Raw genomic sequence first — 17,422 nt, 5'->3', positions numbered from 1 at the left:
TCTGGAGAAGGCATATGACAAGATGCTTGGTGGAAGATCTTAAGAAAATACAATGTGGGAGGTAAGCTTTTAGAATCAGTGAAAAGTTTTAACTGAGGGTGTAATGCTTGCGTATGAGTAGGAAGAGTGGTGAGTGAAGGCTGGGCTGCGACAGAGGTGTGACATCACCATTGCTGTTTAATTCATTTGTGGATGGGGTGGTAAGGGAGGTAAATGGAAGGGTCTTGGAGTGAGGGGCAAGCACGCAGTCTGTGGGAAATGAGAAGGTCTGGGAAGTGAGTCAGTGGTTGCTCACTGATGATACAGCACTGGTGGCAGATTTGAGGGAGAAATTGCAGAAGGTGGTGGCTGAGTTTGGAAAAGTGTGAGAAAGGAGAAAGTTGAGAGTAAATGTGAGTAAAAACAAGGATATTTGGTTTAGTAGGTTTGAGGGACAAGTTACTTGGAGTGTAAGTTTGAAAGTAGTAAACTTCGAGGAAGAGAAGTGTTTTAGATATCTGGGAGTGGACATGGCAGAGAATGGAACCATAGAAAGTCATAGGGTGGAGCAAGGGGCAAAGTTTCTGGGAGTGCTGAAGAGTGTGTAGAGAGAACATTATCTTGGAAAGCAAAAATGGGTATGTTTGAAGGAACAGTAAACTCAACAATATTACCTGGATCTGAGGGTTGTGCAGAGGAGTGTGGATGTGTTGAAAATGAAATGCTTAAGGACAATATGTGGTGTGAGGTGGTTTGATCGAGTAAGTAATGAAAGGGTAAGAGAGACGTGGTGACAAAGTGTGGTTGAGAAAGCAGACGAAAAAGGGCTGAAATGGTCTGTAAATATGGAGAGGATAAGTTAGGAAAGGTTGACAAATAAGATTTATGTGTCAGAAGTGGAAGAAACAAGGAGAATAAATTGGAAATGGAAAGATGGAGTGAAAAACATTCTGAGCAGAGATGAAAGGCATGCATGAGATAAAGTGGAACAATGTGGTATACTTGGCCCCCTTCTCTGTTCCTTCTTTTGGAAAAGTAAAACAGGACAGGAAGATTTCCAGCCCCCTGCTCCCACCCCTTTTAGTTGCCTTCTATGACACACAGGGAATACATTGGAAGTACTCTTTCTCCCCTATCCCCATGGATAATACATATATATATATTTTACTTTATTCATTATTTGTAATTGCCATCTCCTGCATTAGCGAGGTAGCGCAAGGAAACAGACGAAAGAATGGACCAACCCACCCACATACACATGTATATATGTAAACGTTTAGCCCACACATGCACAAATACATACCTATATATTTCTACATATTTAGGGAAGCAGCGACGGCTTGTGCAAAAGATACCTGTGGCATGAGAAAGGTGGGAGGTGGGTAGATTAGAAAGGGTAGTGAGTGGTGGGATGAATAAATGAGATTGTTAGTGAAAGAGAAGAGAAGGGGCAATTGGACAATTTTTGCAGAGAAATAGTACAAATGACTGGGAGATGTATAAAAGAAAGAGGCAGAAGGTCAAGAGAAAGGTGCAAGAGGTGAAAAAGATGGCAAAAGAGAGTTGGGGTGAGAGAGTTTCATTAAATTTTAGGGAGAATAAAAAGATATTTTGGAAGGAGGTAAATAAAGTACATAAGACAAGAGAACAAATGGGAACATCAGTGAAGGGGGCTAATGGGGAGGCAATAGCAAGTAGTGGTGAAGTGAGAAAGAGATGGAGAGAGTATTCTGAAGGTTTGCTGAATGTGTTTGATGATAGAGTGGCAGATATAGGGTGTTTTGGTCAAGATGGTGTGTGAAGTGAGAGGCTCAGGGAGAATGGTTTAGTAAACAAAGAAGAGGTAGTGAAAGCTTTGCAGAAGATGAAAGCTGGCAAAGGCAGTGGGTTTGGATGGTATTACAGTGGAATTTATTAAAAAAGGGGGTGACTGTGTTGTTGACTGGTTGGTGAGGATATTCAATGTATGTATGGTTCATGGTAAAGTGCCTGAGGATTGGCAGAATGCATGCAGAGTGCCACTGTACAAAGGCAGAGGGAATAAAGGTGAGTGTTCAGATTACAGAGGTATAAGTTCGTTGAGTATTCCTAGGAAATTATAAGGGAGGGTACTGATTGAGAGGGTGAAGGCATGTACAGAGCATCAGATTGGGGAAGAGCAGCGTGGTTTCAGAAGTGGTAGAGGATGTGTGGATCAGGTGTTTGCTTTGAAAATGTATGTGAGAAATACTTAGAAAAACATGGATTTGTATGTAGCATCTATGGATCTGGAGAAGGCATATGTTAGAGTTGATAGAGATGCTCTGTGGAAGGTATAAAGAGTATATGGTGTGGGAGGTAAGTTGCTTGAAGCAATGAAAAGTTTTTATCAAGGATGTAAGGCATGTGTACGTGTAGGAAGAGAGGAAAGTGAGTGGTTCCCAGTGAATGTCAGTTTGTGGCAGGGGTGCGTGATGTCACCACAGTTGTTTAATTTGTTAATGGATGGGGTTGTTAGGGAAGTGAATGCAAGAGTTTTGGAGCGAGGGGCAAGTATGCAGTCTGTTGTGGAGGACAGGGCTTGGGAAATGAGTCAGTTGTTGTTCACTGATGATACAGCGCTGGTAGCTGATTTTGGTGAGAAACTGCAAAAGCTGGTGACTGAGTTTGGTAAAGTGTGTGAAAGAAGAAAGCTGAGAGTAAATGTGAATAAGAGCAAGGTTATTAGGTTCAGTAGGGTTGAGGGACAAGTAAAGTGGGAGGTAAGTTTGAATGGAGAAAAAACAGAGGAAGTGAAGTGTTTTAGATATTTGGGAGTGGATTTAACAGCGGAAGGAACCATGGAAGTAAGTCACAGGGTGGGGGAGGGGGCGAAGGTTCTGGGAGCGTTGAAGAATGAGTGGAAGGCGAGAACGTTATCTCAGAGCAAAAATGGGTATGTTTGAAGGAATAGTGGTTCCAACAATGTTATATGGTTGCGAGGCATGGGCTGTAGATAGGGTTGTGAGGAGGAGGGTGGATGTGCTGAAAATGAGATGTTTGAGGACAATAAGTGGTGTGAGGTAGTTTGATCGAGTAAATAATGAAAGGGTAAGAGAGATAAGTGGTAAGGAAAAGAGTGTGGTTGAGAGAGCAAAAGAGGGTGTATTGAAATGGTTTGGTCCCATGGAGAGAATGAATGAGGAAAGATTGACAAGGAGGATATATGTGTCAGAGGTGGAGGGAACGAGTAGTGGGAGACCAGATTGGAGGTGGAAGGATGTAGTGAAAAAAAATTTGAGCGATTGCGGTCTGAACATACAGGAGGGTGAAAGGCGTGCAAGGAACAGAGTGAATTGGAATGATGTGGTATACAGGGGTTGACATGCTGTCACTGGATTGAACCAGGGCATGTGAAGCATCTGGGGTAAACCATGGAAAGTTTTGTGGGGCCTGGATGTGGAAAGGGAGCAGTGGTTTTGGTGCATTACACATGACAGCTAGAAACTGAGTGTGAACGAATGTGGCCTTTGTTGTCTTTTCCTAGTGCTACCTCGCATGCATGCGGGGGGGAGGGGGTGTCATTTCATGTGTGGTGGGGTGGCGGTGGGAATGGATGAAGGCAGCTCCTTCTAGGAGCTTTGAAAAATGTATGGAAGTCAAGAACATTATCTTGAAAAGCAAAAGTGGGTATGTTTGAAGGAATAGTGGTTCCTACAATGTTATATGATTGTGAGGCGTGGGCTGTAGATAGAGTTTTGCGGAGGAGGGTGGATGTGCTGGAAATGAGATGTTTGAGGACAGTGTGTGGTGTGAGGTGGTTTGATTGAGTAAGTAATGAAAGGGTAAGAGAGATGTGTGGTATTAAAACGAGTGTGGTTGAGAGAGCAGAAGAGGGTGTTTTGAAATGGTTTGGTCACATTGAGAGAATGAGTGAGGAGAGATTGACAAAGAGGATACATGTGTCAGAGGTGGAGGAAATGAAGAGAAGTGGGAGACCAAATTAGAGATGGAAAGATGGAGTGAAAAAGATTTTCAGTGATCGGGACCTGAACATGCAGGAGGGTGAAAGGTGTGCAAGGAATAGAGTTAATTGGAACAATGTGGTATACCAGGGTCGACGTGTTGTCAGTGGTTTAAACCAGGGCATGTGAAGCGTCTGGGGTAAACCATGGAAAGTTTTGTGGGGCCTGGATGTGGAAAGGGAGCTGTGGTTACGGTGCATCATACATGACAGCTAGAGACTGAGTGTGAACGAATGTGGCCTTTGTTGTCTTTTCCTAGTGCTACCTCGCGCACATGCAGGGGGAGGGGGTTGTCATTTCATGTGTGGCGGGGTGGTGACAGGACTGAATAAGGGCAGACAGTATGAATTATGTACATGTGCATTTATGTTTATGCCTGTGTGTGTATATGTATGTATACGTGGAGATGTATAGGTATGTATATGTGCGTGTGTGGATATGTATGTATATACATGTGTGTGTGGGTGGGTTGGGCCATTCTTTTGTCTGTTTTCTTGCACTACCTCGCGAATGTGAGAGACAGCGACAAAGTATGATAAATATATAAAATAAATAATATTATTATTATAATTGACTGCCATTTCCCACGTCAGTGAGGTAGCAGTAGGACACAGACAAAAAATGGTCCATTCAGCCATAAACACAAAGGCCATACACACACACATATACATACACAGACATATACATACATATCCACATGTATATATACTTGCTTACCTTCATCCATTCCTGGCGCTACCCCACCCAACAGGAAACTGCATTACTACCCACTGATTCAGTGAGGTAATGCCAGGGAAACACACAAAAAAGGCCACATTCATTCACACTGTCTGTAGCTGTCATGCAGCTTGCTATCCACATCCAGGCCCCACAGACCTTTCCATGGTTTACCCCATACATTTCACATGCCCTGGTTCAGTCCACTGACAACACGTCGACCCTGGTATACCACATTGTTCCATTCACTCTATTCCTTGCATACCTCTTACCCTCATGCATATTCAGGCCACAATCACTCAAAATCTTCTTCACTCAATCCTTTTCATTTTTCAAATAAAGCCTTGGAAATTCAAATGATGAAACACTGAGGTGTGCCAAAAAAAGGAAAAATCATGGAACCTTATTTTAGATATGGCTCCATTGTGGATGCTCATGAGGGAATTCATATGCAAAGCTGGACACAGAAATGCTTTGCTTCAAGACAACATCATCCCTTCATCCAAAAAATTTCAAAAAAGAAGGTAATGTTTGTCAATCCAATCACCATAGATCTACATAACAAACAATAAGTGCTGTTCCAGCAGGAAATTAATGAAGTCTCAAGAAGTCACCTTGTTCCTTTTCAGCTGAAAGTGGTATAAGGAGAACAAGTATTGATCCATGCTTTACAGACTTCTACCAACAGGCATACAAAATCCAATCTGCTCAAATACCCAAAAATGCAGCTCCAGGAAAGTGTCTCAATTTTATGTCACTGATTTCATGATAAATGTGATAATGGCAATTTCAGTATATGTTTGCTTTCTTAGGTAAATGTGAAAAGATAACAATATCATTAACAGTTTCTCTGTCAGATGAGGCACATTTTGATATTAATGGTTGCATCATCATACAGAACTGCAGATTTTGGACTGACAAAAATCCTGAGTGACACCAAAGTGGGCTGCATCCTGATAAAGGCACATGGTGGTTTTTCTGCATGCTGATTTACTTGGTTGTACTTCTGAAAATAAAGTAAAATAACTCTAAAGGCTACATGAAAACTGTATATTGCAAAACTTTTGTTTATGGAAAAAAGTTTCAGCAAGATGGTGCAACATGCCATGTGACTAGAATATATAAGATAATTCAAAGACAACAACCAATGAAGAAAACATTTAATTTTGGTTTAGTACTCTTTCGGGCCCAACTAGATCCTCAAACCTGTCCACACAGGACTTCTTTCTCTGAGGATTATACAAGGTGAGGGCTTGAAAGATATGTCCCGGAAGTACAGATGAACTTAAAATCAGAATTAATGAAGACTTCACTTCTATTAGTGAGGGTATAGTGAAGACAATGAAGTGTGTCAGTGCTGGGAATGTACCAATTGTAAAGGATGCATTTAAAAACCATGATTTTAAGAACAGTGAGCTGTGATATTGAGGTGCCATGTTTGTATTTCACCTTAATATAATGAAAATTTGCATTACTTTGTTCTGTCCTATCTTATTACAAAAATTTATGTCAAATACGAATGGCCAACCCTAAACATTTATGTCACTCTTTGATAAAATCTCCATGCTGGATGACCTTACCCTTTCATCTTATAGAACGACCTTACCCTTTAACCTTCACCAAAAGTTCACCAGTCTGCTGTTTCTGAGCCTCATCCAGACAAGGTGGCACAGGTTTCATGAAGGCTTCCTGAGAACAAGTGAGGGACCTACTGTTAACTTTATTGATTGTACCATATTCATTTACCCATACTAGGCCAGTACTTCATTCATTTACTTCCATACTTGCTTTTCTATAATATGAAGGAATGTAATGACACCTATTTGAAAAATCATAACTCACACAACAACCATGAAAATGATTTAAATGAGGTATTTTGACAGCATGAGTGTAACAAGAAATAAGTTGATTTAAACTGATAATCCAAATTTGTAAGTAAATAGATTTTTGTACCTCTTGGTACTGAAGATCACAGAACATTCTGTAAATCACAATTATTTATATACCTGAATTAATGTAATTACCCTTGTCAAACACATCGAACAGAGTATCCAGAATAAAACTCCTGATATCACGCATTTAAGATGATTTTTATGTAACACTAGTAAGCGTACAGATACACCATCTCATAGAAATATTAATGCTCCACAATAATCTCAAATATTCCTTACGGTTGATTAGATTATCTCATCACAGTAAGACTGGCTGCACTACTGTTTTGCCTTAGATAAGAGTGGTAATTTACCTTAGTTATAATAACAGGAGTGACCTAGTGTGGTGTCTTAGATTTAACAAAAATCTTAAAAAAAAAAAATCAACAGCTGCCATTCAAAATAAGGCTTTCACATGTAAGTCTCAAGTTGGAACAAGTCTTATTACTTGCTTACAGTGGGAATTCCATCTGTTTAGCAGTAGTGTATGGTCTCAGAACTGAGATGAGATGGTCTGCTGCCTAAGTTTCCCTGTGGTGTTGAGAGCATAGGGATGCAACTTTTGTTTGCTTTCTTCGTATTTGCAATTACTTTTGCTGTTTCTGTTCTACGTGATATCTTCTATCAGCAATTAACAATGGGTCCTAAGAAGTCTTAGGAAAAGAGGGCCCATTTACTTACTTGAAAGCAAGAAAATGTGTCTACAAGCAAGATTTCAAGACATACTGGCAGGGCTGAGTTCATCATATGGATTTTTTTCTTACATCTAACATCATTCCTACCTGAAATTTTGGGTCCAGTCAACTCTATAAGGACCAGTAAAGCAACTGGTAACCTGATGAAGCACAATTTGTTAAAAATCCCATCCTTATCAGTTTATCAGTTGTCATACTGGTCCTTCTAGGTCATCCAAATCTAGCTTTTCAGGGAAGGGTGATGCTAGGAAAAAGAGAATTTGTCTGAATGGTGAACTTGTCACTGTGGGTACATCATGGAGTCTGACTAGTAGACATATTTTCTTGCATACAAACAAGAATATAAGCATTTTCTTCCTAGGACAACTTCTTGTGATCCATAGTTCATTACTGGAGGAAGAAAAATCTCAACTGGAATAGAAATGGTGAAAATATCACCAAACATGAAGAGAATGAGCAGTCTCAAGTTTCTATATGTATGATATCCCCCACCATAGCAGATAATAAGGTTTGTTCTACAAATGAAACCCTATGCAAAAAGCATTATTCTAATTAGTAATTGTCCTTTTTTTTTTTGAGATTGTATAGTAGCAACTTTCTTTAGTTTAAACATTAAGGGTGACCATTTACAGCATCTTGTTACAAACCTATCTAATGTCTCACCTAAGCTCTAGCACTAAGACTAGTCAAAATGTGATACTTCATCTTACATTAAAATCATAACTTACTTAAAATGTCTGGAATGGCTAAACAAGGGGTCTTATTCTAAATCTGTTTGGTGAGTAAACTAACAACATAAGCAGGTAGAGTATCATGACTTACTTTACATCTAACTTATGACTTACTTCTGCAAAAACATCTGATGCAACTTATGTGTGATATTTTCATCCAAATCTAACTTGAAGCCCACTTTGGCTCCAAGAGCAAGTTAGCTTACTTGTAAGGACTGAATGTAAAAGGAAGAAGCAACTTCATCTAGTTTCTTGAGGTTCTCCGAGTCCAGGTCGAAGATACAATTTCTTAGGCGATTCAGGTCACATTTCCCTAGATTAGTATCTCCAACCTACAGGGATTGTAAGGAGGGAGAGATACAGCAGTGAATGAAAAGATATAAAAACATAAGGGTAATAAGTACAAAGATAAAGAATAAGAAGAATTAGGGCAAATGGAGAGGAAAAAGGAAGCTGGGGAAAAAAAATGAGTATTCAAAATACTATTATAGCAAAGTGTGGATTAAGTATGTAATATCTACCTCATTAAACTCGTTAAGGTTCGAGTTTTTTGTAAAGTTTATCATGCGAATGAACAACAACAATTTTGTAAATTTGTAAAAACATGCATGAATGACTTTATAATGACTATACTAAGATTTACACACCTAGATATGAGAAAACAAAAGCCATGTACAGGGCATAGAAATGTGGTCTCACAAATATTTTTCTTTTCTACTTTGGATGCTTCTAAACATTCTCTCAAGCCCTTCTGTTTAGCTTGGTGCCACTATTAAAGGAAGACTTTGATACTGAGTACCATTAAGATGACATAAGTGGTACTAAGTGGTACTTGTAATAATAAGCTGTTTATATCTCTCAAATTATTAGCATTATATACAGACTCTGGAAGACAAAATATCTCACTCTAAATACATTTTTGTAAATGTATTACCACAAATGAAGTTTTTATAGCTGAAACAAAAGCACAGTATTACACTGACAATACCTGTGGAAATGCAGGTAGTGGTAGTGGTAGTAGTAGTTGCACTGTAGTTATGGTGGTGGTGGTAATAGTAGTAGTAGTGAGAGAAGGAATACTAGTAACAGCAGTAGTAGTAAATATGGTGCTGTGCATCTGTTGTAACAGCAGTAACACTACAATGGTAGTTGTAGTATTGGTCATGGTGATAGCACATTAATAATAAGAGCAGTAATAGTATTAGTAATGGTAAAAGCAATAGTAGTAGTGACAGTGATTGTAGTAACTGCAGTAGCAGTACAGGTATAACCTCTGAAAACTGGCAACCCCAAAACTAGAAATGCTCAAAAACTATATTTAGAAAAAAATATAATCCCTTAATTTCTAATTGTTTGTATTCCCGACGTTCTGCCTAAAAAATGAACTAAATTACTAAAATTTTCCATTTATAAACTAAAATAGGAAATATTCCATTCACATCTAATTTTATGTATTCCAGACAATCTGCTCAAAACATGAACTAAGCTAGGTAGTTACAGTATCACCGTTTAGTTTGGTGTACATAACTATCTTTGGCATTACCACTTTGTTAGTGTAGCACCAATCTAACAAGCTCATTGCTTTATTCACACTCCTGCTTCTTTTGGATACACACTCTAGTAATCAGCTTGATTCTTTTCTTTGTTTGCCACACTCACATCATAATCAAGTCCAAGAGACCAGAAGATAGCCTCATTGGCAGTGGCAGCACAAAGAGAAATCAGAAGTGTCTGAACTGCTAGAGTATGCTAGAGGCATATGTTGTGATAATGCTAAAATATTGTGGAAAAGCAACACTGAAGAGCACTTAAATGTGGACAATAATGCTTCATTTGTCCATCAGTTAAGCTATGATGAGATCTTGGAAATGGTCTTAAATCCAAAGCAAATATTGATGAAAACACTGATGATGATGGTGACGTCAATGATAACAATGCTGATCTACAGAAAATAATTTACACATACAAATGTACAGCCATGACTGATATAGTTTAAGATCTTGAATGAAAACACCGTCATTTTTGAACAGATTATGCAAGTGAATATGATTCAAGAAAAATCAAGTTTAAAAAAAAGGCTCAGGTATATGAAACAAATGGTATTATAGGATGTATCTTAGAAAAGAACCAAACAGGGTGCTCAACAAACTTCCATACTTGAATATCCTGCACGGTTGTACTTCATCCACCCTAGGTATCTCAACAGCGACTTATCCCTCATGATGAGCATTCATCCCTACACATCTTACTTTGGAAGCAGATGCAAGGAAGATAAACTTGGTACATAAATATATAGTTATGACAGTGATGTTCACAATATTTACCATGTCCTCAACAAAGGAGTTGACCAGTGAAATGCGATACATTCGAGAGAAGCTGCTCTGGTCCTCCATCTGACACATGTTCATCATCAACACAGTCTTCATTTCCTTGTTCAGGAATATCTGGGTCTTCTTCCTGTGAGATATATCACCTGTTAAGCCTAATTGGTCACTGTCATCTCAGCCATGTGTAGCTACTTTAATGGATACAAGGGAAAAAGATGAAAAGTAAGTTTCAAGTCATGATACAAAATGGATATATCACAATCAAGGTTTTGATAAAGTTCATTAAAGAACAAAATGCAGTAAAGATAAACTGCAATATAATGCAACTAATAAAGGATAAAGCTGGGATATGCTATACAGTAGGCCATGTGTAGGATACTTTATGCTGCAGGAAGACAACCTGATCATAATACAATAGTATTTATATTACAACAGTGATTGGTACACTTTGGTGCAGGATGTAAAGGGTATATTAATTTATATAATACAGCCTTAGTATATGCTAGTGTAGGATCGAGCCTATGTGCACTGCAGTGCAGGATACAGCTACAATATACTGTATTTATTTATTTATCATACTTTGTAGCTGTCTCCCACGTAAGTGAGGTAGCGTGGGAAAACAGATGAAAGAGTGGCGCAAACCACCCACATACATATGTATATACATACATGTCCACACACGCATATACATACCTATACATATATATACATAAACAGACATAAACATATATACACATGTACATAATTCATACTTGCTGCCTTTATTCACTCCCGTTGCCACCCCACCACACATGAAATGACAAACCTCTCCCCCCGCATGCGTGCCAGGTAGCGCTAGGAAAAGACAACAAAGGACACATTTGTTCACACTCGGTCTCTACCTGTCATGTATAATGCACCGAAGCCACAGCTCCCTTTCCACATCCAGGCCCCACAAAACTTTCCATGGTTTACCCCAGACACTTCACATGCCCTGGTTCAATCCATTGACAGCATGTCGACCCCGGAATACCACATCGTTCCAACTCACTCTATTCCTTGCACGCCTTTCACCCTCCTGCATGTTCAGGCCCCAATCGCTCAAAATCTTTTTCACTCCATCTTTCCACCTCCAATTTGGTCTCCCACTTCTCCTCGTTCCCCCCACTTCTGACACATATATCCTCTGTGTCAATCTTTCCTCACTCATTCTCTCCATGTGACCAAACCATTTCAAAACACCCTCTTCTGCTCTCTCAACCACACCCTTTTTATTACCACACATCTCTCTTACCCTTTCATTACTTACTCAATCAAACCGCCTCACACCACATCTCATTTCTGACACATCCACCCTCCTCCGCACAACTCTATCCATAGCCCACACCTCGCAACCATATAACATTGTTGGAACCACTACTCCTTCAAACATACCCATTTTTTGCTTTCCGAGATAATGTTCTCATCTTCCATACATTTTTCATTGCTCCCAGAACTTTCACCCCCTCCCCCATCCTGTGACTCACTTTTGCTTCCATGGTTCCATCTGCTGCCGAATCCACTCCCAGAGATCTAAAACACTTCACTTCCTCCAGTTTTTCTCCATTCAAACTTACCTCCCAATTGACTTGTCCCTTGTCCCTCAACCCTACTGTACCTAATAACCTTGCTCTTATTCACATTTACTCTCAGCTTTCTTCTTTCATACACTTTACCAAACTCAGTCACCAGCTTCTGCAGTTTCTTAACCAAATCAGCCTGCAGGGCTGTATCATCAGTGAACAACAACTGACTCACTTCCCAAGCCCTCTCATCCACAACAGACAGCATACTTGCCCCTCTCTCCAAAATTCTTGCATTCACTTCCCTAACAACCCCATCCATAAACAAATTAAACAACCATGGAGACATCACACACCCATGCCGCAAACCGACATTCTCTGAGAACCAATCACTTTCCTCTTTTCCTACTCGTACACATGCCTTACATCCTCGATAAAAGCTTTTCACTGCTTCTAGCAACTTGCCTCCCTCACCATATATTCTTAATACCTTCCACAGAGCATCTCTATCAACTCTTATCATATGCCATCTCCAGATCCACAGATGCTACATGCAAATCCATTTTTTTCTAAGTATTTCTCACATACATTCTTCAAAGCAAAGAATAAAATTTCCTTACAGGATTTTATTTGAATAAACAGCATTGCTCAATATTTCTTGGATATGCTTACTCCATGGCACTTTAGGTGTTAAGTGAGTCTAAACCCTGGTACTAAATCTATTTTCAGTACATTAGAGTACTGGATATGGGCTTAGTATACAATGGCTATATTATGGTGTATTGTAAGTCTTGGATATACAGCAGTGCAGGATATGGCTCATGTGCTACATGATGCAAGAGTATAGCCAAAGCTCTTCAAATGTTTATCATCAGGAATGAATACGAGCTGTAGGGAGCTAGATCCATAAAAGCAACCTCTTCCTGGAAACATTTATGCTAGGATATATAATGAATGCTATGTGGTGCAAGGTAACACTGGTTTAATAATGTGATAATGAATGCATTGTGGTGTTAGGTAGCATTGATTTAATTATGTAAAGAAAGCTAGGATACATAATGAATGCACTGTGCTGAAGGTAACACTGGTTTAATAATGTGAAAATAGTGATTGCTAGGATAAATAATGATTGCTAGAATAAATAATGGATGCATTGTAGTGCATGATGCTAGGATAAATAATAGATTTTTGTTGTGCAAGGTAACATTGGTTTAATAATGTGCAAAAAAATAATATAAAGGATGTATTGTGGTACAAGGTAACCTTGGGTTAACAATGTGCAGAAAAAAAAAGAAAAGTAAGACTTGGTATATTGCACTGCTGGGTAGAACTTAAGTATGCAACATCACCAAGTACAACAACTGTGCAGATTATGGCCTATATAATATGTTGTGCATTTCAACTTAAGCTGCATGTCAATGCAGAATGCAGCGTGGGTAAAGTGCACGACCCACTTGGAATGGTAGGAGCTCACCCAAAGTCAACGATGACACAGGGTGGGATAAACATGATGTCTTTGAGATACAGTTGGGATGCAACTGTGTCATGGTTGTGTTTGTCGCCCCCAAGGGTGACGTTACCCCAATCCACCATCTTATCTCTGAACACTCGGCACTGTAAAGGAGACCGACTACTCTGACACAACATCTTACACAGGATTGATTAGGCTTTTTTATCCAAATGAGACATAAGGCAACATCTCATGGGTACTGGTTACAGATCGATATACAGTTTTCTCTGTGCATTCAACAAAACAGATATTAATGTAACAAATAAAAAAAAACTTCTTTTGCAATACAAAGAAAAGCTTTTCATTTTTTGAACACTGACTGACACACCATGGGCACTAACATACCCTGATCATGGCCACCTTAGGTGAAAAGAAAAGGGTTTTGGACAGGTTATAGAAAGTGGCATAAAAGAAGGTAGAGAATTCCCCAACTTTGCTGCTCAAGGAAAAGAAGAAGGTATGACTATGGTTAATCCTCAAGAGGCCATTCTAATTCAGAAACTATAGGATGCAGGAGCTAGACATGTGCCAAGGATGGCAGGGATATGTATGAACAGCTCACAAGAGTATATGCTGAAACAATACCTATAAAACAAGGAGAGGGTAGCAACGTCACAGCAGACAGGAAGGGAATGTTAGCGAGAGATGATGCATGAAGAATTAATAAGATAGAAGCCTTTTTATTCCCCACTGGCTTTAAAAAAAAAAAAAAGTGTGTGTGAGTAGTACTCCATACTGGACAAATAAGAGCCCTGTAGATGTGAAAAAACGACTCAAAAGAAAAATTATCACAACACATATATAATATTCCAGACTTCTGGAAATCAGACCTTGCAATGCTGATTATATGAGTTTGCTTTACAAGAGAAAAAATTCCTTTGGAAGATATAAAGAGAGTACAGTAGCATGTTTAGTAAGGTACACAGCATTCACACTCAATGCTAAAGCATTCAAATGGTGATCAGGAAGAGAACCAAAGGCACAATGGTTGGTGAATTACTACAGCAGAATTTTACCAACAAATGGGCCAAACCAATTTACAATAATGAAATAGCAGGCAAGACATAAATCAGTGATTTTTTGTGCTAATCTATCTATATCTCTGATGCTAAATGAAGCCAAAGTAAAGAAAATATCCTTTCAAAAGAAGGAAATGCACTGAAGATTAGATGCTTATAAAAGTCAACTGACACTGCAGATGAAGTTTCAGAAATTAGGACAAAAAGAGTTGAATCTGCAGACAAGGTAAAAGAAAAGACAACTGAAGATTAAAAGAAAAATGGGAAGACAAGTAAAGATTAAAAGAAAAATGAAAGTAGAGCCAGGTCATAATAACAAAGGTTAAGAAACATGACCACTGGGAAGAATTTGGTCAGGTTTTCACCAGAAAAAGATCAGAAAAGTGAGAATGAGGTAAACAAAAAATGAGTAACTGAAGCAATATAAATAAGCACATCAGCATAAATAAATAAGGAAGCACTTACTGCAGGCTTGGAGAGAGGTTTGCCTGACTTTGAAATAACCATAAAGGCTTTAAAAAGGTCGTCGGGGGCAATCTTCTCTGCATCATCAGCACTCATACAGGGAAGGAATTCTATGCCTTCAGTCAGCTCATCAGGGGTGATGATCTCCTTATTCCCAAATGCCATCTTTGCCCCCATGAAGCACTGTTGACAGACAATGGGTAATAGTATGAATACTTATGATCCTTTACTCAATTAATTATAAGAGAGAGAGAGAGAGAGAGAGAGAGAGAGAGAGAGAGGCAAGTGTAATTCAAAAGCTATTTCCCACTTTCAAAATGAAGAGTCATCTGCAAAATCTTCCCCTTGTCATTCCAGTGACAAGGCGGGTAGACCTAAAATAATGACATTTTTCATTGGTGAGAGAGAGAGAGAGAGAGAGAGAGAGAGAGAGAGAGAGAGAGAGAGAGAGAGAGAGAGTTCTGGGATCTCAAAGGAACATTGTAAGGTATTAAAGGTGTGTGGACATCAAAATCACTACATACTTTGTTCAATTTCAAATTAAGACTTCATTAAAACTGTGTGCCTCTTGTGGGTCAAGGCCCTTTAATAGTCTGCTTATGTCTTTTCAAGCAGTTTCAATACTTTCTGAGATTCTTTCCTATCCATTCTCTCGGGTGTTGATACGACAGTGCATTCCACTATGAAAACACTTTTGCACTTTTCATTTAGCTCATAGCATATTTTTCATCAACCTATTAGGCTCTTAGCTTGATTAGTTATTCTTTAATCAAAAATCTACTGATAAAAAGCTTATGAAAAAGTTCTATGTAATCTCCTGCCTTGGCCACAACATTTCTCCAAAGTTTCTTTGCTCTTCCTTGCATGCTATATTTATTCCTTGCTCTCTTTCAAATGCTGGCTGGCTGGCTGTTATGCCACCTGTCTCTTCTACAGCACATTCGTGTGCTCTTCTGCTATTTGAGGTCTTTTGCTGAGACAGTTCTCTCTCTTTTGAGCTTTACTATCTACTTGCAATGAATATGTGTGAGACTATGATAGTATGATAATAGGAATTGGTGTAAGAGGAAGACCAACTGTGACATGGAGAAACAAAGTGGACTTGTACTGGAGGGAAAGAGATGGGAGAACATTAAGTGGAATGGTGTATACAAAGAAGGCATGTAAGGACAGGGATAAGTGGAGACTTTTGCTGTGGACATCTCCTTGATGGGAGTTCCCGGAGGGAATGGACATCAGGGATATATGCTAGTGTTGGTGACAAGAGATTTGTATGTCCAGTGATGTATCCTGATTTAACTTGTAAAAGGTTTGGGAACACATTTGTGAAGGTGTAAGCCACAAGAAAGTTGCAACCAGGGATATACTTACAGTTGTATGCTGCACCAGGTATTCATCTATGGATGTGTGTGTATGTATGGGGTCAGCTTAAAAGAGGATTGCATCCATATATGTGAGCAGTGGTGTATGCTATAAAATGTGTACATCCATGAATGTGTACCATCACAACAAGCTACAAACTGCTAGCATTCTTAAGCTATTGTTCTGGAGAAGAATACTTAGGTACTCACTGGTAGGGAGTTGGTAGACATATCAGGTAACAACTCAGCCAAATGGTCTTTAGAGAGGTCTCTCAGTTTTGAGGTAGGCAGGTACTCCTTGATAATCGGTGGAAATTCACTGGTTTCACGTGCTGAAAACTAGAATCACAGAGTAGCCTTGATGCATCATTGTTATCATTATCATATTTATCTATTTTTATCACACTTTGTTGCTGTCTCCCGCGTTAGCGAGGTAGCGCAAGGAAACACACGAAAGAATGGCCCAACCCACCCACATACACAATGTACACACACACACGCAAATATACATACCTATATATCTCAATGTACACATATATATACACACACAGACACATACATATATACCCATGCACACAATTCACACTGTCTGCCCCTATTCATTCCCATCGCCACCTCGCCACACATGAAATACCATCCCCCTCCCCCCTCATGTGTGCGAGGTAGCACTAGGAAAAGACAACAAAGGCCCCATTCGTTCACACTCAGTCTCCAGCTGTCATGCAATAATGCCCGAAACCACAGCTCCCTTTCCACATCCAGGCCCCACACAACTTTCCATGGTTTACCCCAGACGCTTCACATGCCCTGATTCAATCCACTGACAGCACGTCAACCCCGGTATACCATATCGATCCAATTCACTCTATTCCTTGCACGCCTTTCACCCTCCTGCATGTTCAGGCCCCGATCACACAAAATCTTTTTCACTCCATCTTTCCACCTCCAATTTGGTCTCCCTCTTCTCCTCGTTCCCTCCACCTCCGACACATATATCCTCTTGGTCAATCTTTCCTCACTCATTCTCTCCATGTGCCCAAACCATTTCAAAACACCCTCTTCTGCTCTCTCAACCACGCTCTTTTTATTTCCACACATCTCTCTTACCCTTACATTACTTACTCGATCAAACCACCTCACACCACACATTGTCCTCAAACATC

At 39.4% G+C, this 17,422-nt stretch overlaps 1 protein-coding gene across 3 annotated transcripts in view; it reads right to left on the bottom strand.

Annotated features, from left to right (window-relative positions):
• The window catches only part of LOC139757416 (uncharacterized), a 79,351-nt gene that overhangs the window by 19,771 nt on the left and 42,158 nt on the right, over nucleotides 1-17,422 (bottom strand). For all 3 annotated transcript variants that reach the window (XM_071677898.1, XM_071677899.1, XM_071677900.1), the window contains 6 exons: nucleotides 16,470-16,598; nucleotides 14,899-15,081; nucleotides 13,379-13,518; nucleotides 10,361-10,493; nucleotides 8,243-8,368; nucleotides 6,286-6,368 (listed from right to left, as the gene is read on the bottom strand). In XM_071677898.1, the coding sequence (XP_071533999.1) occupies nucleotides 6,286-6,368; nucleotides 8,243-8,368; nucleotides 10,361-10,493; nucleotides 13,379-13,518; nucleotides 14,899-15,081; nucleotides 16,470-16,598 (794 nt within the window). The remainder of the gene's footprint in view (nucleotides 1-6,285; nucleotides 6,369-8,242; nucleotides 8,369-10,360; nucleotides 10,494-13,378; nucleotides 13,519-14,898; nucleotides 15,082-16,469; nucleotides 16,599-17,422) is intronic.

The sequence above is a fragment of the Panulirus ornatus genome, chromosome 26 (genome assembly GCF_036320965.1).
Source record: "Panulirus ornatus isolate Po-2019 chromosome 26, ASM3632096v1, whole genome shotgun sequence".
Classification (NCBI taxonomy): Eukaryota; Metazoa; Arthropoda; class Malacostraca; order Decapoda; family Palinuridae; genus Panulirus; species Panulirus ornatus.
Note: the sequence above shows the minus strand (reverse complement) of the source record. Positions and strands in the feature narration are given on the sequence as shown.